Source organism: Onychostruthus taczanowskii, unplaced genomic scaffold, assembly GCF_017590055.1.
Source record: "Onychostruthus taczanowskii isolate IOZ18803 unplaced genomic scaffold, ASM1759005v1 scaffold96, whole genome shotgun sequence".
In the NCBI taxonomy this organism is placed as follows: Eukaryota; Metazoa; Chordata; class Aves; order Passeriformes; family Passeridae; genus Onychostruthus; species Onychostruthus taczanowskii.
In genome coordinates, this window is record NW_024507657.1 from 2530485 (window position 1) to 2555178 (window position 24694).

General features: G+C 38.9%; 2 protein-coding genes across 2 annotated transcripts; one reads left to right on the forward strand and one right to left on the reverse strand.

Moving 5' to 3' along the window:
• Positions 1 to 15: 15 nt before the first annotated feature.
• On the reverse strand, positions 16 to 18139 carry GFM2 (GTP dependent ribosome recycling factor mitochondrial 2). Its single transcript, XM_041426957.1, has 22 exons — positions 18092 to 18139; positions 17801 to 17891; positions 17418 to 17507; positions 16780 to 16864; positions 15701 to 15746; positions 14650 to 14747; positions 13537 to 13662; positions 13043 to 13131; positions 10669 to 10757; positions 10362 to 10422; positions 10080 to 10265; positions 8104 to 8184; positions 7230 to 7378; positions 6553 to 6693; positions 6373 to 6472; positions 5662 to 5851; positions 4372 to 4448; positions 3668 to 3806; positions 3363 to 3548; positions 1799 to 1914; positions 1378 to 1560; positions 16 to 933 (listed from the first exon to the last, which is right to left on the reverse strand). Exons 3-22 carry the CDS (start codon positions 17478 to 17480, stop codon positions 805 to 807), a joined length of 2334 nt encoding a protein of 777 aa, XP_041282891.1. The 5' UTR covers positions 17481 to 17507; positions 17801 to 17891; positions 18092 to 18139; the 3' UTR covers positions 16 to 804.
• A 412-nt stretch (positions 18140 to 18551) lies between these two features.
• On the forward strand, positions 18552 to 23788 carry NSA2 (NSA2 ribosome biogenesis factor). The gene is made up of 6 exons (XM_041426959.1): positions 18552 to 18684; positions 18915 to 19102; positions 20697 to 20847; positions 21184 to 21363; positions 22002 to 22194; positions 23520 to 23788. Exons 1-6 carry the CDS (start codon positions 18682 to 18684, stop codon positions 23585 to 23587), a joined length of 783 nt encoding a protein of 260 aa, XP_041282893.1. The 5' UTR covers positions 18552 to 18681; the 3' UTR covers positions 23588 to 23788.
• Positions 23789 to 24694: the final 906 nt, after the last annotated feature.

Here is a 24694-nt window from a genome sequence, read left to right on the forward strand (position 1 = left end):
AAAGCTAAGACATCATTTAAACTCAGAAAAAACTTATCTTTTTTATTTCAAAGTATCACTTGCCCCTTTTCTAGGTAACCAGATAATTGCAACCCATAGCAAATCAGAACCATTACAGCTTAATTCACTAATTCCAAAAGGTAAACATTCAAACAAATCTGTTCTCAACATACCACGGGGTAGGTAGGAATTGCGTCCTGGGAAAACTGCCTTTCTTGTATTTTGTTTGCACAGATCTTACTTGATTTGCAGAAGTATCCATTTCACTTACTTGCTAAACTCAGGTAGAAATTACACCCAGTCCTGAACTCTGGTTCATAACTGGTTTCTACCAGTAGAAGCAATACCTGTAAGTTGTGCAATGTAAAGTGCTTATTAACTATATCCTTTTGTACAGCTGAAAATAAATCAAGATACAGAGTGCCAAAACTGTAAAGTCATTTCAGTGATAAATAAAACTTCCACAAACTTTATTTACTAGATTAGGAAAACAGTCCCAGTGGCACATTAAGGTGGACTTAGTGCTCATTTCTGTGAAGACAACTTGCATCACTTCTCATTACAAATGTCCTCAAGATAAGAATTTGCAAAGCACAATTTGTTGTTGCATCCCTGCTTTGCAATGAAGTTATGCCAGCAGAGCAGAGTCTCTTGAACCTTCCTCCCTGGCCAGTTAAAAGCAGTCTGTTCTTAAGCTGCTAACTCATCATTTGCCAACACCAGTTGGTCCCAGACGAACACACTGGCGTACATACGAAAATATTTAACAGGAGGATAGAAAACACTGTTCCTAGAGAGTAAAGATCACACCAACCCCATCCTCCTCTGAAGAAGTGCACTTTGCTCTTGACTGCTCAGGGCTTGATAACTGGCAAGCTCCAATGTGAAGGTTGCTGAGCCCGATGTTAGAGAACGCAGAACTGTTGAGTAGCCCTGGACAAAATGGAGAATACACATCATTCAAGTTAGGATAAGGGGAAGGTAAGTTAGCATAGGAAGCTGTTTAGACCAGAGACAGAAAAAAAGAGTGTCAGAAGTATACTGCAGTGTACTAGTAAGTTAATGGTCCATTATTACTGTATCAGAATTGCAATACATGCATGAGTCAATATTTTTTAAAAACTGTTCTCCACAAAACCTATTTTAGTAGAATTTACTAGTTCTCTACCTTACAGCTGAATACATTCTTGTTTAGCAATCTTGGCATGAAAAAGCTGCTCAACTTGTGGACACTTCTGACCTTCAATAATTGAAATACAATTTTAAAAATCCAATCTAAATTTACTTATCCATAACTAAGAAAAAGGAAACTGAAGCCAAATATCTTAAAGCATATAAAAAAGATCCGTTTTATCATTGGTTAAGGTAATCACATACCATCATTTCTGCTAGTGGAACAGCAGCGACCACAACTCTGTTATCTTGACGAGACTGGATTTCCTGAATATTACCTCTCCGCTGTGCAAGATCAGCAAGTGCTGCACTGAGATGATCTTCACTTACTGTGATTTCTAGGTTCATCAGGGGCTCCAGTATTTGTATACCAGCTTTTTTCAAAGCCTACATGGAAAGGAAGGAAGTTACACTGATGTACTCCCCTGTGGGCTTTTTAAAATAAAATTGACATAAGTACTTGTATCACTGAAGTTGACTCAAACTCTGTACTTGGAAATACTGTAAATTCCCCAGCAAGGGCATTATGAGGGCATGCAAAGAGGAACAATGATGAGATATTGATGCACATGTATTTTCCCAGCAGAAGATCATGCTACTGTGTTTACAGCAGGTTTCACTGTACCTTTTGCAAGCAACGGGAGACACAGGCTGATACCATTGCGTGCGAGGTGTCTGGGTGCACTGTCAGTGATTGCACTGTCACATCTATATCTTGAACTGGGAATCCAAGCAGAGGTCCTGGGTAGGGCCATGAAGAAGAGATAAAAGGAAAAAAAAAACCAAAACACAAGCTCATTTTTTTCCAGAATATTAAGACACATGCAAAAAATTTTCAGAATTAGCTTGAAGTTTCTCATTTTCCTCTTTGCTCTTTCCTTTCCTGTCCTCTCCCCAGGGGTGTGGCTACTGGATGTTCCTCACTTAAAGGTTTTATCATTACCTAACTTTACCAAAAGAGACAAAGGAATGCAGACTCCTACTTTCTTACTGTCTTTATTAAAAACACAAACAATTTTCAGAACAAGAAGCTCCTGAATATACTCATCCAGACAAACATTCCCAAAAAGTTATTTTAAATACATTATATTATCTAAAATGAGTTGCTTGAACAAGACATGATTTGGAAAAAGTAGGGAAAATTTTTGTTTAACCACAAGACAGAATATTTTCTGTGTTTTCCTTCTGAACACAATATAATCACAGCAATGCCTGATACTAACACATAACAAAAACTCCAGGGGTAATTCAGTGCCATAAAGGATAGTGTCCTAGGCAGATTACCTCCAACCCAGAATTGTCAACTAGACCAAACTGTATTAGACTAGATATGAGGCCTGAACTACATGTAAGAAAAGAAACATAACTTTGTTTTTAATGGAGAACATGGCCAGGTATTTTTATTTTTTTTAAAGCACATGATGGCATCAATTTTAGGCTGGAGACAGCACAGTTCTAAATTTTCTTCAAGAAGCATAAAGAAAGCACAAGGTTAAGACATTCCACAGCCAAAGATGGGAGATGCTTTCAAATTCCACAGAACAAATTTGAAAAATCACTTCATGCTGGTTCTTAAATTCACCTTTGTTAATCCACAACCTACTGATTTTATTGTAAGGCAGGTTTTTGCCCACAAGTTTCTTAAGACTTATATTTTTAATTAAAAGTCAAGGACACTTTTAATGTATTCAAGGTCACTTTAGTCCTTTAGAAAACACAGACTTTCCAATTAGGTAAAGCTTTTACTGAAAACCCATGGATTTAGCATATTTGAAAATCAAAAAAAAAATGCATTAGTAACAGTAATAGAAGTGTAATACATGCTGGCCTATGAAACCATTTCTGTTATATCACTATGGTTTACATGATGTCATGAAGTAAATGCCTTATCTCTTATACCACATCAAAAAATAAACCAAAAGAACTCTAAGCTCATTGTTGAGTAACTGAGAAGAAAAGCAAACCAAAGGCATGCTGACTTCCTTTCCAGGCATGGAGAAAAAGATGCTTGGCAATTTTTGTAATAGAAATTTTTGTAGTTTTTGTAATTTTCCTTTGTACCTTACGTATACATTAGTCGTACGTATATGTGCTATCTTTTTTTCAAGCTACCAAGCGGTTTCTCTTTCCAGAAAATTGCTCCTTACAAAAATATTAGACCAGTACAGCTGACATAACATTTCCTTTACCTTGAATGCATGAATTTGTGATTCCGTTTTCTATAGCTCCTTGGAGTTCTTTGGGCAGTACTTCACTGACATTCTCAGCATAGCTGATGATGGGTTTTGTTGTTGCTCCTTCTCCTGACGTGGGCCTCACCTCTATCTCTGCAGTTACACAGTGTCGTTTATCACCTACTGTTTTGTCTAATATATCTGCAGGGGGAGGGAAAAAATAGTACCTGAAATTCATCTGAAAGCTAGTCATGTATCGTTTAAAGTAAATCAAGTGACAAAACCAGAAACAAGATGTTCCTTGCATTCACTCATTTTACCTGTAGCTTGGGCAGCATTTAAGATGGTTTCTCGGTATGCTATTTGAAGAGGTCCCAAATAAGTCTCAATTCCATATTCACGTTTGATTCGGTCATGAATAATTTCTATGTGTAGTTCTCCCATGCCACAGAGGATAGTCTGTTGAGAAGATAATTAAGAGAAAAGTGGAAAAACATGCAAAATTTAGGTTTTAATACAAAATCTTTAAGCAATGACTTGCATGCTTCAAATTGTCTCTTAGAAAGGCTTCTAATTCTAATGGCCGCAATACTTCAAATTCTAAGGACGCTAGACATTGCTCTAAGTCATCTAACGTAAACACCATTTAAGTGAGAGTGTTGTTACCAGTGCTGTGCTCATTATGAAAAAGATAATCTTACCTAACCTTAAAGACTACATTATTCAAACCTTTTTAAATACAGAATTGTCAAAAACATGCAGTGCATGGGGTGACTTCCTCTGTTCTGTAAAGCACAAGTACCCAAGACTCCATTTTAGTTTTCTACACATATCATAGGAACATTCAGAGAGTCCTTTTTAATCAAGAAAATCTCAATATGCAATGAACTAACTAAAGTGTGGTCCTAATTCTAAAATAATAGTCCTTTTTAATCAAGTAAAAACTCAATATGCAAATGAACTAACTAAAGTGTGGTCTTAATGTTCTAAAATAATGTTATGAGCAATAGAAGGTTCATCTTACTTGTCCTGTGTCAGGATCTGGCTTCACTTTTAAACTTGGATCTTCACGCTGAAGGCAGCTCAATGCATTATCCAAGTCTGTACAGAAATATCAAACATTTTATCTGAAGCGAATTCAGTAATTTGAAGACCAGAGTAAATGACAAAATATCACTTTCTTCAAAACAAGCAAAAGAATCCTAGAGGAGCATAGATTTTGGTAAAAAAAAGTCAGGTCAAATTACAAGTAACCTGCAACTTCTGATTTTATCCTGCAATTAACTGTGCGACAGAGTGCTTGAATTTAATTATTATACATACTATTTTCAGAGTGATATTTTGTGTTTCTACGAAGACAGACTGGAACCTACAAATTATTCAGGAAGCCAGTAAATAACTGATAAGAAAAATGTCAACTTTTACATGGTTTACTTAATTACTTCAAGATAAGTTTGACATGAAATGGTCCAAACGAAAATGTACATTTTTTTTTTTACAGGGTTTTGGAGTTTTTTTCTGATTCCCCATTATCTTTACTGCTGAGGAAAGCAGCAGAATAACGAACCAAGAGCCAAGACTGCATTCATCATACCTTACAGTCTTTGGGGGAAAAAAAAAAACAAAAGCAAACAAACAAAAGCAAACTAAAACATCCAAACACCACAAAATCAATAACACCTTACAAGCCAGTGGCTCAGCCTGCAGACTTATTGCTCCAAATCTGTTTTCTACCTTACTCTATTCTGTCACAGTACACTGGTACTTATCCTCCTCCTCTTCACCCCCAAACAAGCTCAGCTTTGTTAGAACAAAGATGCAGAATTTAAAGGGCATTTCCAAAAAGAGTCATATTACCAAGCTGTCTGGTACAGGTACTGTTGGGAAAGACAGTAAGATTACATTACAGTAAGACTGTAATGATGCAAGGATGAACCCTAACTAGACATAGAGAATTCTTGGTATATAAAGACTTCATAGAGTAAAACTGAGTGCCAGCTGAAAAAAACCCCCACATTTCAAGGTTATTTGTACTTGGGACACTATGTACAGCCCACCACTGTAACTGCAGCAAAACTCAGAATAAGTACCTCCACCCTTCTATTTCTAACTGAAGAACTAACACTTTTCTAGACACAAAAACTAGAAAAGTAGTAGTACCACTACTGCTTGACACAGTTAATAGCAAAGAATATGGACAATCATGATCTGAAGTATACCCTCAATATAAAAAAAACACCAGAAATAACTATACTAGATCACTGGCTGTTAAGTTTGTTCAACTCACTCATCCAGTTAGGTGGCTGCATTGTACCTTGTTGTCTGGCCATTGAAGGTGGTTCAATGGTACAGAAGAAAACAGGCTCAGGGATCTCAACACCTGCCAGCAGAAGATTGTCTACACCACTCACAGACCTCTTCTTTTCCCCAGCATCCCTTCCAGCTCGGCGTGCTGCAGCAACAGCTGAAGCCTTTGATGACACTATGGTATCTCCAGTGGCACTCTACAGATCAACACAGGAAGTGATGTGAAAAAAAACCAACCCCAAATTCAAAGTGTATGCCAAAGCTGGTTACATTTTAGAAAATCTGTGTAAATGAGATTCATGCAGCCTATTCAGACAGTAAGAAATTATTAAACTAATAGAAGCAAGCACAAAACACATTTATTAGAACTTGAAACTGTTGCTTTTGGGTAACTGATTCGGACCATCATTCCCCTTCCCCACAGGTCTCTTCATGACATTACAGTGTATTTCAAGAGTTATGGTATTAATATGAGCCCAACCCTAACAAAATACTTCAGCTTTCAGTCCTGTCCAATCAGCACTCCAGTTTCCAGGTCAATTACTGATATATGTAGACCGTGGTATTTAATTTTAGGAGGAAGTACATCTAAATGTACTTCAAATAAAGAAAGTTTACATATGTCAACATAATCAAGAACATCAGAGATACAGTATCATAGAAATAGAAAGCACACTAGTGAAACAAGCTCCTTTACAGTATCCACATTTTTCATTACCTGTTTTAACCCAACAGTCAGAGCAATGTTGCCAGGCATTAGTGATGGTATTTCAATTTGCTGATCAGCAAAAGGCAGGAGCAGCCGGCTCATTCTCTCTCTGAAAATTAAATTCTCTGTTACTCAGGACTTTAACAGGCATTCCAATACTACATTGAACCACACCTCTATCTTACTCACGTGCAACTTTTGTTAATATTATATACAGCTGACTGAGGTTTCAATGAACCTGAGTAAACACGAACAAAAACTAGTGGTCCACGACATTTATCATGAAGAACTTTGAATGCCAGGGCACACAGGTCATCCTTGTACCACTGTCTGCAAAATAGAAAGCACAACAAAAAGCATACTTGTAGGATTAATCTACTCATACTCACATTTACCTAAATTTTCACTCATGTAAGAGGTGATATGCTTCTTACCGCAATGTTAATGGAGGCAGATTTTCAAAAACTGTCATTTGTACTGAAAAACAGTAATCTAAACAGTTCCACCTCCAAGAGGACATGTTATGTAAGATGTTACGTGATTCAGACAATACTAAACAGGATTCCTAGGTCACATTTTTGTAAAATGAAGATGTCCTCAGATTAAAAGAAGACTTAAGAACTCCAAAGTGCAAGTCTGACAGTTGGAGATAAATGCATCCAATTCCAGCAGAACTGACCAAAGCAGGTTCAGTACTCAAATGTATTTTTCTGTCCACACATCTCTACTATTATTTTATACCTAAAGAGGGTAAATATTTTTTAAAAATATGAATGCTTTGTTAATATGTTTCATTTTCTCCTTTTGTGTTTTCCTGCTTATTTTTCCTTCATTTTTTCTGAATCTCTTTTTCTACCTGTACTTACAGAAACTCATATGAACGCTCATTAGGTGCAGGCAAGTACAGAGTAATAGCATCCAGTAATGGCTGCACCCCTTTGTTCTTCAGTGCACTGCCACAGAGGACAGGGACAGCCTTCTGAGCTAGCGTGATTCTGCGGATAGCAGACTGCAACTGCAAAAGAATTATTTTCTGTTAATACATGATCTACAATTTAGTTGCACTCCAGCTATTAGATACTGCTAACCAATCTCCAAAAAGCTAAGAAGTATGTTTGTAAATACAACATCACTCATCCAAAATACTTTCACTGCTTTTAGCAAGCTCCAAAACATAAACCCAAACATTTATATGCTAAAACAGACAGAAGGCACTGGTTTTAAGATTTCTAAACATTTCACACAAATCTGCTGCTGTTCTTGTTATAACAGTCCTTTGAATTCAGTATGTTGTAACTCACTGCTTTCAACATGCAGTATCTAAAGATCCAACCATTTCAAAGTAGCTGAGATGCTATTTTTGTTAGTGAGAATCAGCAGCTCAGTCACAAACTGCACTGAGTCTACCTGAAAGTTCCATTCCGCTTTCCATAAACTCTTTTGTAGCAGTCTAACTTTAAAAAAAAAAAAAAAGAAAACCCCACCTTCCTGAATAAATAAATGTACCCAACTTTTAAAACAATGCCTATCATGGGTAAGAATCATAGCATATCTTTATAAAATTCCTACTAACTCTGAATATATTGTTCTAAATTCCCACTATTGTTAATTTACTGCATAAGATGATGTGATCTCATTTTACTGAAAAATCTGCAAAATAATAATTTGCATGTGTCAAAGGAAGAATAACCCAAACCCTTGCAATAAGAGCTAGTAAACACTTGTAAATGTAAAAAATACCTTGTCAGCTGGTATTAAGTCAAAATTGTCACTATTTTCTCCTAGAACCAGTTCAGCAAATTCATCATCCAGATCTGCAACCTTCAAGAGAATAGTTCTTTATTATTTGGCATACAGCAGTTTCACAGAAAAGCTACGTATCTTACTTACTTAGAATATATAGCTAAACAGAGCAGAAACAAAGCCTTTAAAGACATCAGCAATTATAAATTCAGATCATATAAAATTATGGAAATTAAGGCTTCAAGAAAGGATGGGGAGGAAAACCCACTTATAAAGCTGCTGTCAAGCAAAACATCAATGGGAGAGAGAATGCTTGTACTTCTCCATGAAATGGGAAAAAACCTTCAGCCATACAGCAACAGCCATGAAGGGTTTAACTGAGGTACTTCAGTCCTGCAAACACAGGGAAGCCTGAAGTAAGCAGCAAGCAACCTTTACAAGCCAACAGATACTGAGCTGGGAAAAACAGACAAGCATCGTGGCATTTTGGCCTTCTTCATGTAGGTTTGTAGGTCCAAGAGCATGTATCTGTTTTCAAAATTGTACCAGAAAGCTGAGACCGCCATGCTGGTGCTTTCCTTGTGTACCTCTGAGGAGAATCTGGTTCTGTTTTCCGTGAAGCAGGGAAAACATTTGTTTTCCATTGTTAGTTGACATATAACTTAACTCCTTAAACATCTAACATAAATCCCTGCACTGTCACAGACTCAGGACACCCAAGCACAAAAAAGCACTTTGCCCTCTTTATTGGCCAATTGGCCAAATTCTGAAATAAACCCTTGATAAGCAATTAGAAGTCTTATCAAGTTAATAGTTAAAACATGAGAGATAAAGGAAATAGTTCATTTAATTAAATGAAAGTAACATGTGCAAAATGGCCAGTATTCAAAATGCTACATTTTACAGGGTTTTGATAAGGAATATTAACAGCACAGAAAGCATTTTGAAAAATATTTTACAAACACAAGGTTATCTCAATTATCACAATACTGGTCCACCCCTTCCTCCTTCAGGAAGGGCCCAGAAAACAAAGGGGAAAAAACCAATACTTACAAACTTACTGATCTTACAAACCTTTCTATCTGACAACATATTCTTAAGAAAAAAGGCTGGGTATTAACACTGCCATTTTAAAACGTACTAAGTTTGAAAACCAGATTGTGTATGTATTCTACTGAACTTAGAGCATTATAAAATAGATCTCTCCAATTTCAAAGGAAATTGAGAGCTACCATCATCTGTTTATGTACTTGCACTACATTATTCAAAGCTGTGTGGAAGGCAGCCCTTCCAACAAAAAGGATGAGTTTATTATTGGATTCAGCTGCTTCTGACACAGCATTTTGAACAGGCTGCAACATCCCACTCAGCTTTTAGCTGTCATGTCAGAAGAGTATGGATACACTGCAGGTTTCAAGTCACATCTGTCATGCTTCATGTGAATGTACCAAATATATTTTGGCATCCAAGACAGTATAAACACTGTCTGCTTTTAGCTTCCCCAGCACAAAAGAGACTGACAAATTGTAGGAACTCCATTGGAAAACCACTAATGGGGCTGCAGCGTGGCTGGAGACCCAGAGAGATGGGTTTGTCTGGCTTGGAGAAGCTAAAGCAGGATGCAAATACTGTCTCTTACTATTTGAACTAGTGGTAGTGGCTCTGCTTCAGGGAAAACAGAACCAGATTCTCCTCAGAGGTACACAAGGAAAGCACCAGCATGGCAGTCTCAGCTTGCACCACAATAAAATCCCACTGGACATAAGGATATTATGGTCAAGCACTGGGACAGGCTGCCTACACAGAATCATCATCCTTTGACTTGAAAACTCAACTGAACAAGCCTGAACAAGTCAACCTAATGCTTTAAGCAGATCATTTCACCAGACACCTCCACAGGCCTTTCAGCCTATTTTTCCTACTGCTCTGAGTAATGGTTTTAAATATATTATGTATTTACTTTAGAACTTTACTTGTTCTATTAAGGTATTTCTTGCATCCTGGACTTCTTGGAACAGGTTTGGATCATCAGTCTCTAGCAGCAGCTTTCGCTCAAAATTTTTTCCATCATCCATATCAGAAGTGGGTTTCCAAATCATTTGCTCCTTAGTCACAACATCAACCAGTCCTCTGAAAGTCTTGGCTTCCCCAATAGGCAACTGCAAATCAAACAGAGACTTTAGACAGATGCAAAAAAATTAAGAAAGCAGTTCCATTCAAAAGAAATGAAACAAGCATTTAATTTCTAAGCTTACCTGTAACAGTAAAGGTTTTGTCTTCAACTTTTGTTTGATGCTCTCAACAGCATATGTAAAACTACAGAAAAAGAAAACATATTAAGTTAAACAAAACGTTATAATATTAGTATGATAGGCTCACAACTCCCTATTTACTGCAAAAATTACTCCTAGAATTATATAAAAAATATGCATTTCTATAACCAAAGAAGTATATATCATTAACATATGTATTAACATAATTGGGTTGCTCTATGCTTAACGGAAAATGCTAGACATTCTCTTATAAGCTTCTTAACAATGGTTAAAATAACTGCCTGAATACCTTGCCCTGTTTTTGTCCATCTTGTTTAAAAAGCAAATTCGTGGTATCTGATGTTTGTCTGCTTGTCTCCAGACTGTCAGAGTTTGTGCCTAAAGCAAAACACAAAATGGAAAGATTAGTGTCAACAGCTGAGATGCTCCCCAACACCACAGAAGGTCTGAGTTCAGAGTACAGAAGGGAACTGTGCTGTTTATTGTGACAATCCCATATCTAGCATCACAGATGAACTCTACAAGCAGCTTTGTCTTATCTTGTCTCTCAGCTGTTGTCTTTTCCTTTCCTGCACTAAGGGCATGCAGGCATAGTGGCAAGGAAATGTGAAGAGAAACTAAGCATTATGGGGGGCATATATAGGGAAAATATATAGGGGCATATATAGTGACTTTATGCTTTATTGCCAAATTACTTAGGCATACACAGACAAGCACTTCTGTGGCTACACATACAACAGTAAAAACTACTGTGGTTTTAACAGCAATGTGTGCACTGCTGAGCCATTTATCGTATGCATTTTTATTTGAAAATTAAAGCAAGTATATAGAAAAAACAGTTCAGATTCAGTAATAGTCTCTTACCACTACATGGAATAATGCAAGAATTTGCTACAGAGTTTTAGGAAAAAACACGCAGATCTAGTTGATTTGTTTTTGAGGGTGGAGGCTATTACTCAGTTCAGGTTCATATTTAATAGCACCTAAATATTTTCCAGTAAGTTTCCAGCAAGTTAAATAATGTGACTTACAGTGATTAAGAAGTCACTCATCCCTCACCCAGGAAAAACATATGTTCCATGCAAGAGGGATTTCACATGTAACTTTTCTACAGGACTGAACTACTGAAACATCTCATGCTATAAAAAGTCCAATTCTAGCTTGCCTCCACCTTTTATGCACTCTGTTAAAAAGGCCACTGGAAAAGGAGAAAACCTGCCTGAAAATTATCTATTTTCTATGTGAAAATGAGAAATTGACCTATATTAGTTTCATTCAATTTGTCGAGCTAGTCAGAAGCATTCACCTCAATCGACATTTGTAAAAGACAGCAACAAAACAACAAAACCACCCCAAACTTATAATGGTAATCACACTTACTTGCTGCTTATTACCATGGAAATTCCTGTGCACTACAGGATTTAAAATTAAATGCTCAGCTTCCTGAAGCTGAATTTTTATAAAAGCATTGAGAGAGAGAATACAGAGAAAAATATCTGTACATTATTTCAGCCTGATTAAAGTGATTAAACACTGTGGGAAAATAACTGAGTGACTGGAGGTAAAATCAGAGAAAACTGGGAAGGCACAATCAACCTCTAGCAGGATTTTTAACTACAGGGTGAGATGCAGTTGCTATTCTCCAAATAGGATGTGGTCAGCATGCCCAATTTCCCACACAATATGTGCTGAGCAGAGTGAAGACACTGCAGTGTCTAGGTTTTGTTTAAATCCTTGCAAGAGGGGGAACTCAGTGGTACCTTGTAGCTGGTAAGCCACATAGCAGCTGTCAACTAAGGGAGAAAAACCAAGATTTCTTGCTGTTGAATCAGGAACCATAACAAGATCACAGACATATACCTCCATCTTAAAGGTGACCTTAGATGTAAAACTGATATTACCCAGCTAGAAGGTACAACCACCCCCACTGAACATGATGCATGACTACAGTCACTGAAGCCCACCTAAACACAAAAATAGCACTGAAGTAAATAAAAAACGGGGAGAAGTTAGACGCCTGGGAAGTTCTGGGATCAGACCACAGGCTGAACTTCTCTTCACTCCCACAGCGACATCTACTGGGTAAGAACTGTACTCTATCCATGCTGAATGACTACCTCAAGCTAGCTTTGGTTAGGGATTAGAGCTGGTTAGCATATTGCTTTGAAGACACTTTTGCAGCCAAATGCTATCACCAGAAGTCTTTAAACCTTAACCTGTCATAGTTTTCAATTACATTAATGAGAAGTGCTATTCCATAAACTGTTAAGTCTGAGTCCTTTAAGGCTGTAACAGCTGTTAGCAGCAGGTAACATACTGCACTGTGTAGGCCCAGGGTCTCTCTTAACGTGTTGGCATGTCTCTCTGGGTCTTTCCTGAGGCACCAACAGATCAATTAAGGACCCCTTAGGAGGGTCTCTTTCTCTTTGCATATGACCCTAAACAAGGTAGTTGAACCACGCTCTGATCCAGTGGACTGTTAGTGAAGGGTCCCTGGGTCCCCATAATGGAACACTGACAGAGTCAACTGGCACAAGGATTTCATCTTTCCTGGGGAACTGAAAGATTAATCAAACACAAAGGGTTTGAGAAAATCTCTGCCCTTTACCACGACAGATTGCACACACACACACACACACACACAAAATCTAAGTTGATTTTACCTCAACACCAGCTGAAGCATCAAATACCGCTACTGCTCCATCCAGGACCCTCAAACAACGCTCAACTTCCACTGTAAAGTCCACATGGCCTAAAAAACCATCTTCCTTTTATACCATCATAATTCAAACAGGCACCATCAATAGGTCATTACACATTTAAACAATTTTCTTTTCTTTCAAATAAAGTCAAAACAACTTTTTCTTTACTTGCAGGGAAATAAACCTATCAGTCTTTGAAATAAACAAGATTATTATAATGCAATCCTAGAACTGAGAACAATTTAATGTGGAAACATCTGAGCTCACTTTATATAAGCTAGATTTGGAATCATCAAGCAATAATTATCGAAAGCTGAACAGAGCTTAGTGTAGGCATTTCTATTGATGCAATTAAACCAATTAAATTTTGCACCGTATTTAAGACAAAGACAATCTGAGACACTCCACCTCACCCTCTCTCCCTTAATAATATGAGTGCAACTAAAGAACAGTACCTGGGGTGTCAATCAGATTGATTCTGTAGTCTTTCCAATCAAATGTAACAGCAGCAGACTGAATGGTAATACCACGTTCTCGCTCTTGTGCCATAAAATCTGTCACCGTGTCTCCATCATCAACATCTGCAAACAGAAGCCAGGATTGGGTAGGTAATCAATCAAAATCTGAAATTATCTTTGAATACAGATGTCAAGAGAGAGTTGGAAATAGCCCCTTTTACATATATATGTGTAAGCTATGAAAATTAGCCTTTTTGAAAACATTACAATGCCAGGATATTTCCTAGGAATAAATGTCCTACAAGTGAAAGACAAGTAATTCCAACAAGCTTTTTGCTGTTCTTAATCCCAGTAACACCATGAGCATCTTAAAAACTAAACAAAGTCCAAAATCATGAACAATCTACAACTTCAAAAAAACCTGGCTGAACTCATTGTATGGAATGTGACTGACATGTTGAAATTTGGTAATCAAAAGGTAATTAAATCAAAAGTAAAGTATAAGCGAACAAACCACCAAGTAAGAGGTTGGGCTTGGCTTACTTTTTAATAACAAGAGAAGCAGTTCACATTTTTAAATTAGCAGGATCCCAAGTTCAATTGCTTCGCAAGCCGAACATCTTCTATCAGTCATATACAGTTGACAACAAGGTATAAAACTTAAAATATCACAATGAAACACAGAGGCTGCTGTGACCATTTCAATCTTGAAGAATTCTATTAAACTTGCTGTAGCAAAGAAGTTGTTCTGTGTCATGGCTTTCAAAAGAAACGTATATTTTTTCTTACTCTGCCCTCTTCATAGGTCAAAAGAGAACTCAACAAACTACCAGAATGGCTAATTAGCAACTAGCAAAATAAGGACATTCTCCAATTAAATGTTAAACAGAACATAACATGCTGAAAGTAAAAGAAAAATATCAACCTATGATATCTGAAAGCCAAACTGCATTAGTGCAAAAAAGATCATGCATTAAAATTCAATTAAACTGCAGCACAACTTTGGAACAACTACCTCCTACATGAGGTATTCCACCAGCAACTGTACTGCATGTAATTGTACACTATTAAATCTCTTAAACCTACTGAAATACAAAAAGCATTTCTAACCTCCAAGTGTTCTTATATATCCAGAATAATACAGCATTCTCTCTGTTGTTGTAGTTTTGCCTGCATCAATGTGGGCCATAATGCCAATGTTTCGGATTCTGCATAAAGCGAAAACATTGCGGTTAGTGCAGTAATTTTTTAAGCCTGTGATAATTCTTATTTGTATAGTTAATATTCCCCAAGAACAGCACACCAGATTAATAGCAATGTTTCTCTGCTGCACATCTGATACAGTGTACACTATAACACTGAAAAATGTCAGTATTGACATGATTTTCTTCAAATCAATAGTACTGAACAGTGTTGCAATAGATTTCCAAGCTCCACTTCATGGAAGGCCCCTTCTTGGGCTCATGCTCACCCATCTGTCCTCCCAACAAACAGAAACAGCCCCTCCCCTCTCTTGCCCATCCCAATCCCGGACACCTGATGCTCTAAACAACCTACTGCATATACATACACCCTTTATACCCCAAATACAGCACACCCAAGTTCCTATGAAGCTATCCTTGATCTAGTTCAGCCTCTTCATTCCTGAAGTACCTCACCAGTAACTTCCAGAACTGCTTTGCTTGCTTTGCACAGCACAGGCTTGTGATCAGCCCCCAATAGTGCTGCTTGACCTCACCCCCAGGTACACACTACCCTTCCCAGGGAACTTCAGCCCTAAGGCACTTCTTTGGCAGCCTGGCCCCTAATTACCTTGCCCTCATAAAACGTGCCATGAAAACAAAGCACACAGCCCTGCCCACCGCAGCAGTTTAGTTGCCAAGACATCCTTCCCGCTTCTTCACCTTCCAGCAATACCACGGATTTTGAGCTTCCCTAACAGCCTGGGTTTGGTTATGATGGTGCAAGCAAGGGACAACACAAGACCTCTGTGCCACCAGCAAGCATTCTCTATTGAAATGTCACAAGGGTAAAGGTAAGCAAGCACTAACGTTGTATTAAACATGCACATCAGACAGGCATGGCAACAACCCACAATTTCTTTATCACATCAACTGCTCTGACTGAAGTTACATCCCAACAATAAACTAGCTTGATATACCTGGATATATGAGGATTAATGACAGACTGCAGAGACTTAACATCTCCTGGAATCAAAAAAAAAAAAAAAAAAAAAAAAAAAAAGAAAACAACTTTTCAGAGAGAACCCAATGCAGAAATATATTTAAGAAGAATTATAAAAACCTTATTAAAAAAAAAAGATTTAGAGGCACAAGTCATGACAATCTGTAATCTCTACCACCTCAAATTTAAATTTTCAAAGATATTAATTTAGTTATAAATAAATCTCTCCCCACCTCAAAAAAAAAAAAAAAAAGAGAAATGCTTGAGAAAACAGCTGTAATTCAGAAAGAACAGAAAAAAAGGCAACATAGGAACGTATCACCATCTGACTGCAGAAGCATACCTCAGTTCAAGACAACTGTAATAATGACATTCATCTGAACTGGTGATTGGATAATCAATTTGAAAAGTTATTTCTTCTTTAAGTCTTAAAGCTGTACAGCATAATTCTAAGGGATAAAAGTAAGCTGACCTGTGTTGAGAAAATATGGGACTGGGAAGTTTTAAAAGCTATTTTCTTGCAATATACATTCTGTCTCACACAGCTTAGCTAGAAAATAAGTTGTCAAGGCAATTTTTTACGAAACTAACCCAAATTCAGTTATTCAAGCTATGAAGTTGTGTTTCAGGAAAAAAGTAGTATAGTTCATCTTTGATAGGCCACACAGAATTCAAAAATATTTAAGCTAACATTCCTTCACCACCTACAGACCATCTGTCTCATCAGAGACACATTGAAGCAGCATCTTACAGGAACCCTTAATGAGGGGTTCCAGCACACTTCACTGGACCTGACTTCTTATAACATGTACCTTTGCTTACTATTGTTTTCTAAAGGCTTTATACTGTGAATCTACTGAGAAAAGAGCAGCAACACAAAACTCTTCAGTCCTTGAGCCATCTAAGTGCTCTATGTATGTTTCATGCATTGAATTTGACAAAGAATGACCAAAAGAATAAAATAAAACAGAAAGTGTACAGAAATAGAAAGAATGTTTTATTTTCATTCACTTTTAAATTAATCTTTACTATAAAGAATACACTATAAACTTATACCTGGTGGAGAACTGTAGTTTCTCAGACTGCAGTTTTGCTGTGTCACACCCGTGACTCTCATTTTTGTATTTCTGAAATACATGTACTTGGAAAAAAAAAAAAAAAGAATCATATAGAATGTTTATCGTTATCACTACCTACTTTGCAGCCACATTTTTGGCAGCTGCAGAAAAATAAACAAAAAAAAAAATAAAATCTACAGGAACAGATATTGTTGCTACATATTTATATAAGGTCAAAACACCAACTATTTAAAAGCAGATGCTTGAAGCTGATGTTCACACTGAGGTTTAAACCAAAGTTGATCCAAATAATATTTGGAATATTCAGTAAAAATTTATGGCAGCATCAAAATATTTTTTCAATAGCCAAAACCTTTTAAATACATCTAATTACCTGCATAAATAATTTAACAATAACAAGAGTTAGGCAGTCAAAAATTTACATAAAATTTACAAACTCAATTCCCAATTCTGAAGTCCCATTCCAACATGAAAGTATGCATTGTCCAGAGGCCAACGTTAAAAACAAAAAAACCCAAACAAAAACCAACAACCCAATTAAAAAAAGCTTACTCAGAATAACACAAGTGTTTCCCTTGCTCACAGAGGAAGAATCAAAACTGGGGGAAAGCTTACCTTATTGCACAAACTTGATGACTTCAATGCATTCACTGAAAATTTCCCCATAATTCTCAACATTCTGGCTCTCGTCTCTAAAGCCGTTCCCTGGCAAGGTAAGTAAACATTGTACAAAATGTTTATGACAGGAAACAGGCTAACCATGTTCCTTTGACATAACTCAATCACAAAACTTCATTCTTTTTCATGGGAAATCAGGTTTATATTTTTGAGGTTATTGCTTTGCAATTTAAATCAGTGTCAGATCTGTAATATTATTATTGTTAAGGCTTAATATTATTAAGCCTTAACAATGCAGCATAAATGCATGCCCACAAACATAATATATTTCTCCACGAAACATTAAGGCAGAATAATGAAAATTAAGAGTTTACACTCACTCTCAGATAAGCTCCAGAGCACCGATTACTGGTGAGCAAAGTGCAAATAGTTTTCTAGTCCTGAAGAACGAAGGATGGCAGGGCAAAGTACCTATTTAGGTCAGACACAATACAAAATATTAAGTACTATAACCTTTTAAACACAGGTAAAACCATTGCAACAAATAGCCCAAGTGCAGCAGGATTCCTAGATGGCTACTGGTTATTTGAGGAGACATCACTGTCCAGTGAAGCTACCTGCTTCGTAGTAGTTTCACAATGAAGAGTAAGCGGCTCAGGGCACACGCTCACCTCCATTCCCTCATCGTGCGAGCCGCACACATCTCCCGGCGGTGCCGGAGCAGCGTGCTGACCGGGGGAGCGGGAAGGGCGCGCTGCCTTCACGCTGCCCGTGACGAGTCCCCAAGCCGAGCCCAGCCGAGTCGCGCCAGAAGCCGATCCCCGGAGGCTCTCCGCAAAGCGACACCGCCTTCCTCGCCGCGTTCCGAACGCCCGGGCGTTCCCTGCGCCGGCTCCGGGTCACCTTCTGCTGCCGGACCTCCCCCTCGGCCCATCCGGGACCGCGCGGGACCTGCCCCTGTCAGCACAGCCGCCGGAAGGCAACCTGCTTCTCCCTTCCCCCGCTACCTCACCTCCCTCCCGCGTTCCGCTCTCCCTCCACAACCTGACAGACCAGGCAGCAAAAAGCGCCTCTTGGACCTCCCCCGCTCCGTTTCTACCCCTCTTTCTGTCCTCGTCAAGCCCGGCGCGGAGCCCTCGGGGGGCGCGGACCGCCGTATCTCCGCCGGGAGGAACCAAAGAGGCGCGGGGAAGAGTTTCCATTCGGGCCACTTCCAAAGGCCCGCCCTTTCCGCCGCGGAGGAGGCTGCGGGGCTGCCGACATGGTGGGAGCCGGGGCTGTGGGATACAGCAGCCGGGGGCGCGGGACGCGGGGTCGGGGCGGCGGGATGCAAACGGCGGTGCAGAGGAGGGACGGGGAGGCTGCGGGAGGCCGGGTGGGCCCTGCAGTGAAGGTACCGCCGGTCGGGCCGCCGCCTCCCCGCGCGTGGCGGAGGAGCCGTCACCGGCCCGTGGGCGCCCGTGCCCGCTGACCGCGCTGCCTTTGTTTCCACAGCCGCAGAACGAGCACATCGAGCTCCACCGCAAGCGCTATGGCTACCGGCTGGACTACCACGAGAAGCGGAGGAAGAAGGAGGGCCGGGAGGCGCACGAGCGGTCCCGCAAGGCCAAGAAGATGATCGGGCTGAAGGCGAAGCTGTACCATAAGCAGCGGCATGCCGAGAAGATACAGATGAAAAAGACGTGAGTGTCCGCCTCCTCTCTGATACCATCCCGTCATCTTGACGCTTGAAAGATGAGATGAGGAGTAGATAATGTTGCAAAAAGCTCACTGTTGCTTGAGTCACATGTTATGGTCTTAAATAGCGATCAGGCTGTAGAAGGAAGGGGGCTTTGCCACAGCAAACACATTTCAGAGTCCCTCTCTTTTAAATGAATGTTAACAATTCTGCTACTAGAAGTACTTCCCCAGGCAAGTGTTGATGAGCAGTAACCGTGACTAATGTAATCGTGACAAAAAAGTGAATGCAGTGCTTTGGAGCTTTTATGTCAGCTGCTGTGTTAGTGTAGCAAGAGGCAGTATTTTTTAATGGTTAATAGCAAATATACAGTAGCATACAAAGTATTTAAGCAGAAGGTGTGGCTGTCTTCAAGGATAAACAGCAGTGTCAAGCAGAGACAATAAAATAAATTTTCTGTAAATTTTATCTGTTATCCAGAACTTGAAATCAAAGCTGTTAATGATGCCTGAAAACTGGGCAAGAACACAGTACTCCATAGCATAAGACCTATAGAGCAGGTATTTATTTGTTTATTCAATGCTGGGAGTGAGTGGGATAGCTGCACCACAAACTCACTTGTCCATTCTTTCCACAGCACTAGCTTTTTTACTTTTCTTACTTAATGTGCACGTCATTTTCCTAGCCTTAATGTTGCAACATATTTTTTAATTACGTGATTATGTAAGCTCTTGTAGCACATGCATGGTTTCCACACGAGGTGGTCATCATCCTCCTGGTGGTTGTTTCTGATGAAGGCTCGTAAGTCTTCCTCAGGCCTGAACTTTTCACCCCTGGTTCCTGCGGATGCTCTGCAAGATTGTCTGCTCTAGTAGCCAGTGGTTAGCTTTTTGCAGTTAGCTTGTTCTGCTAAATTTGTAGGTTATTAAAATGTGCATCATTCACATACCCTCTTACAAAGTAACTACTTCTTTCTGCGTAGCTCCAGCTTTTTGCATAGTTCAAGCATTATCTTGTTGCCTAGGCATCATTAACAGTCTCATTAATTGCTAATGAACTTCATACCTATCCACCATGTAGTCTTTGCTGGTTTCAAAGTGTAGATAGCTGTTTTCCTCTGCTACTTTTAAAGACAATGGGTTTATTAACCCATTATTAGTTTATGGGTCTTTTCTTCCCCCCAGTAAACAACCTCAAAAATAACAAAACTTGGCTCCTCTTACAAACACACATTCCTCATATACATAAGCATTGCCATCAAATCTCAGAAGAGGAATAGAATGGGGTTTTTTTGTCAGCAGAGAAGAAGGCTACCTTCTCTCAAAGTGCTTGGCTGTTTGCTTTGGGTCACACAGAAATTCCTTAATGAGGTGCATGTCTTTCTTGTGTTCCTGTCCTGGTAGAAAGTGACAGGATTAAGTGAAATTAGTAGTTTACCTTGAAAATTATTTAGTACTAATTCCTTAAATATAAATACATAGTACTCTACAAATACCTTTTCAAGAAAAATTTGTGCAGGCACAAGCTAAGTTAAAATTATATATCTAAAAATAAGTCTTTTTTCTTGTGCTGTTAATATTGGTTTTCTTTCTTTGCAGCATTAAAATGCATGAGAAGAGAAATACAAAACAGAAGAGTGATGAAAAAACACCCAAAGGAGCTGTACCAGCATACCTGCTGGACAGAGAGGGCCAGTCCCGGGCTAAGGTCCTCTCTAACATGATTAAACAAAAAAGAAAAGAAAAAGCTGTAAGTAAATGTATCAAAGTTCAGATACATAAAATTACATGTAATAATGACCACTTTATATTGCTGATGCTAAGGTGACAGCCTTCAAGCAAAGACTATTTAAAACATGAAACCTTGAGTAACTTAGGACAATGTGAGCATATGCAGTATCTTGATTTTTGGAACTTTTCAAGTGCTAATTAAAATAAGTGGCTATGAGTTGCATAACAACTATGGTCTAGCTATTTGCTTTCCAGAAATTTGATTTTATGCTTTGGTTTTTCCCCTTCTGTTTAAATATGTGACAGGTAAGATTATTGACTTTTTTTGTTTTGTTTTGTTTTACCCTCCTTCCAGGGAAAGTGGGAGGTTCCTGTGCCGAAGGTTCGTGCACAAGGAGAAACAGAAGTTTTAAAGGTGATTCGTACAGGAAAGAGAAAGAAGAAGGCATGGAAGAGGATGGTTACAAAAGTTTGTTTTGTTGGAGATGGCTTTACTAGGAAGCCTCCTAAGTACGAGCGATTCATTCGACCAATGGTAATGTTTTAGAGCCTTAAAGAACATTTAAGTAATAATTATTTTGATTTACTGCTTTGATTGTCTGTGTTAAAGAAATTTTCTTGTATGATTATGAACTTGGTCATTACTCAAGTAGAACATTCCTTTCGCTTCCTTCCCAAAATATAATAGTACAGGGGTGGGGAAATGCCTCTACACTCCCAGTCTATGTTGAAATTCCTGCTTTTATTCCTATAACTCAGATGATGCCAGTAAGTTAAAGCTACGAGCTTTTGAATTATCATGGGAAAATCTTTATCAAAAGTACCTCTATGAAGTGTGGGTCACTAGATAAAAAGTGCTGTAGGAGATGGATATTTCATACTTTGCCATACTTCTTCGTGGAATAGAAATTGTCCAAGGTAACAAGTATTATTGTTGGGCTACTACTAAAAATTGACATCCTGAAAACATACATGGAAAGCTTTATCTTTTCATTAACAGATTTTAAAATAAGTCTGTCAAGGCAGATAGCATTCTGTATTCTAAGTTGTTTCATTCTTCCTAGTCTCTCTAAACATTTAAAGATGAGGACATAATTCCCAAAGTGTTCAACTAGATCAGTTGTGAGGGTTTAAAGCAAATATTAACTCATTCTAACACTTTTTATGCAACAGGGCTTACGTTTCAAGAAGGCACATGTGACACACCCTGAACTTAAAGCTACTTTTTGCCTACCTATCCTTGGTGTAAAAAAGAATCCGTCATCTCCTTTGTATACACAGCTGGGAGTAATTACTAAGGGTACTGTCATTGAGGTGAATGTGAGTGAGCTTGGCCTTGTGACACAAGGGGGCAAAGTTATCTGGGGTAAGTAAATTTAACTAGTTATATTGCAGAACTACTTCTTCAAGTTTTTCATCTTCATTGCATTGTGTATTGTCAAGACCTCATTGTCTAGTCATAATTGATTCATTGTTAAAAGTTAGGTTTGGGCTGTAGCAGAAGCAACTAATAGCAACTCTAAAAATACAAGCTTTAAGTGTTAATCTTAGGCTTTCCATTCACACTTGCAAAATCAAATTAGATAAAGTTCAGAACAAAGACTAAGCTTGCTTTCTTGTGTGTCATATTGAGCAACGCCACAAATCTGTAACCATGTGAACCACGACAAACGAATTAAATTTGCAGGACCTATGTAGGAGCCTCATTAGCAGGTTCTGCACCGGGGATGGGGCAGCCATGGTTGTATGTATGGACTGGGGAACAGTAAGGCTGGAAAGCAGTGCCCTGGAAAGGAACCTGGAGGCCCTGGTTGATGGCAAGTTGAACATGGTCAGCAGTGCCCTGGCAGTCAGCAGGGCCAGCTGTGTCTTGGGGGCATCAGGGACAGCATCGCCAGCCAGGCAAGGGAGGGGATTGTCCTGCTCTGCTCTGCTCTGCACTGGGACAGCCTCACCTCAAGTGCTGGGGGCAGTTCTGAGTGCCACAGTATAAGATACAAAACTATTGGAGAGTGTCCAAAGGAGTGCCACAAAGATGGTGCAGGGTCTGGAGGGGAAGCTGTTTGAGGAGAGGCTGAGATCATTTGGTTTGTTCAGCCTGGAGCAGAGGAGACTGAGGGGAGATGTCACTGTGGTCTTCACCGTCCTCACAAGGGGAAGTTGAGGGGCAGGTCCTGATCTCTTCACTCTCATGACCAGTGACAGGACTTGAGGTAACAGCACAAAGCTGAGTCAAGGGACATTTATGTTGGTATCAGGGAAAATTTTCTTCACCTTAGCTGTGGCTGAGCAGTGGAACAGGCTCCCAAGGGAAGTGATCACAGCACCAAGCCTGAGAGATTTCAGGAGGCATTTGAATAATGCTTTCAGGCGCATGGTGTAATTCTTTGGGGGGTGTCCTGTGCACGGCCAGAAGTTGGACTCAATGATCCTGATAGATCCCTTCCAACTTAGCATATTCTGTGATTCTGTGATCTTCATAGGATCAGACTGACTTAATTTAACAGACGAGTTCACTTAAACAGTAGGAAACCTAAGATTTTTTTTTTAATCTTCTCAGAACTCTAAATTATCCATTTATTTAAAAAAGGTTTAATATAATGCTTTGAGAACTTAGGTTTACAGCTCTGTAGAAGGTAGTTTTAGATTTCAAAATGTAAAATTACACATGTAATTCCCTTTTCTCTCTAGGGAAATACGCCCAAGTAACTAACAATCCAGAAAATGATGGCTGTATTAATGCAATTCTACTTGTTTAAATTGGATACCAAGCATTGGATGTGGGCACCTACAAAATAAGTGGACTTTACCCAAATTTACAAAATTTTTGGAACCTTCAGCCATTCCAGAAGAGTGACCCCACAAGCCGATGAGGTACTTCAGCCAGAAACAACTGATCACATTTTTATGTTTGTATTTGCTCAGCTGAACATTGTCCAAATAAAGAGATTTAATTTTTATTTGCTGATGTTTTTACAAAAGCAGTTTCCTTGCTTAGGTATGTTGTTCCTAATTCAGGTCATACTCCCATAGGGGAAATTTCCCATATGGGAAATACAGCCACTGTCTCAGACAATGTCCTGCTATTACAACTAAAAATACAGAAGAGCGTGCTAATTTGTATTTGACTTCTGGGAAAGCAGAAGACCTGAGAGACTGCAGCTGGAATCTTACTGCAGACTGACATTAGAAACTAAGCACCAAGTTTGATACTTGCCCCTGCAGAATCATGGGCTTGGGAACATGTGAGCAGTAATGGGGGTGTGTTATGAATGAGTGAGATTGCTTAAAAAATCACTGGCAAGGGCACCAGAAGGAAACAGATTTAATATTAAGCAGCAGCACAACCAACTTCATTGGCAAGATTTGCTCTACTTCTATAAGGCAGTTAAGGCACACTAAGGAAAAAGTGATGCAACAGACCAAAAAACAAAATCCAGTAAATCAAAACAGAAATTAACCAAGAACTATCAAGGGTGTGTGTGTGTGTGTGTGTGTGTGTAAGTGTGTGTTACAAAAGGATGGGGCAAGGACAAAAAAACAGCCTAAAAGCCCAACAGCACTCAAACATAACCATGCTTAATTTATACCTTAAACTTCACTCATAACTTAACTCATAACTTAGCCTTAACAATTTAACAGAGGAATAACATTTAATAGGACTTAACTTGTAACTTAACTTAGCAAGAGCAACACTTGACAACATTTAACTTAGCTTATGTCTTTACCTACAGGCCTAAATTAGACACCTAAGATACTTAAACGTCTAAGAAAGCAGAATTTCTCCTAGATTTTCTGTAGCATATGTGCACATGCATGCACCCAAAGAATTAGTGCAAGGTACTTTTGAGGGGAAACATTCCCCT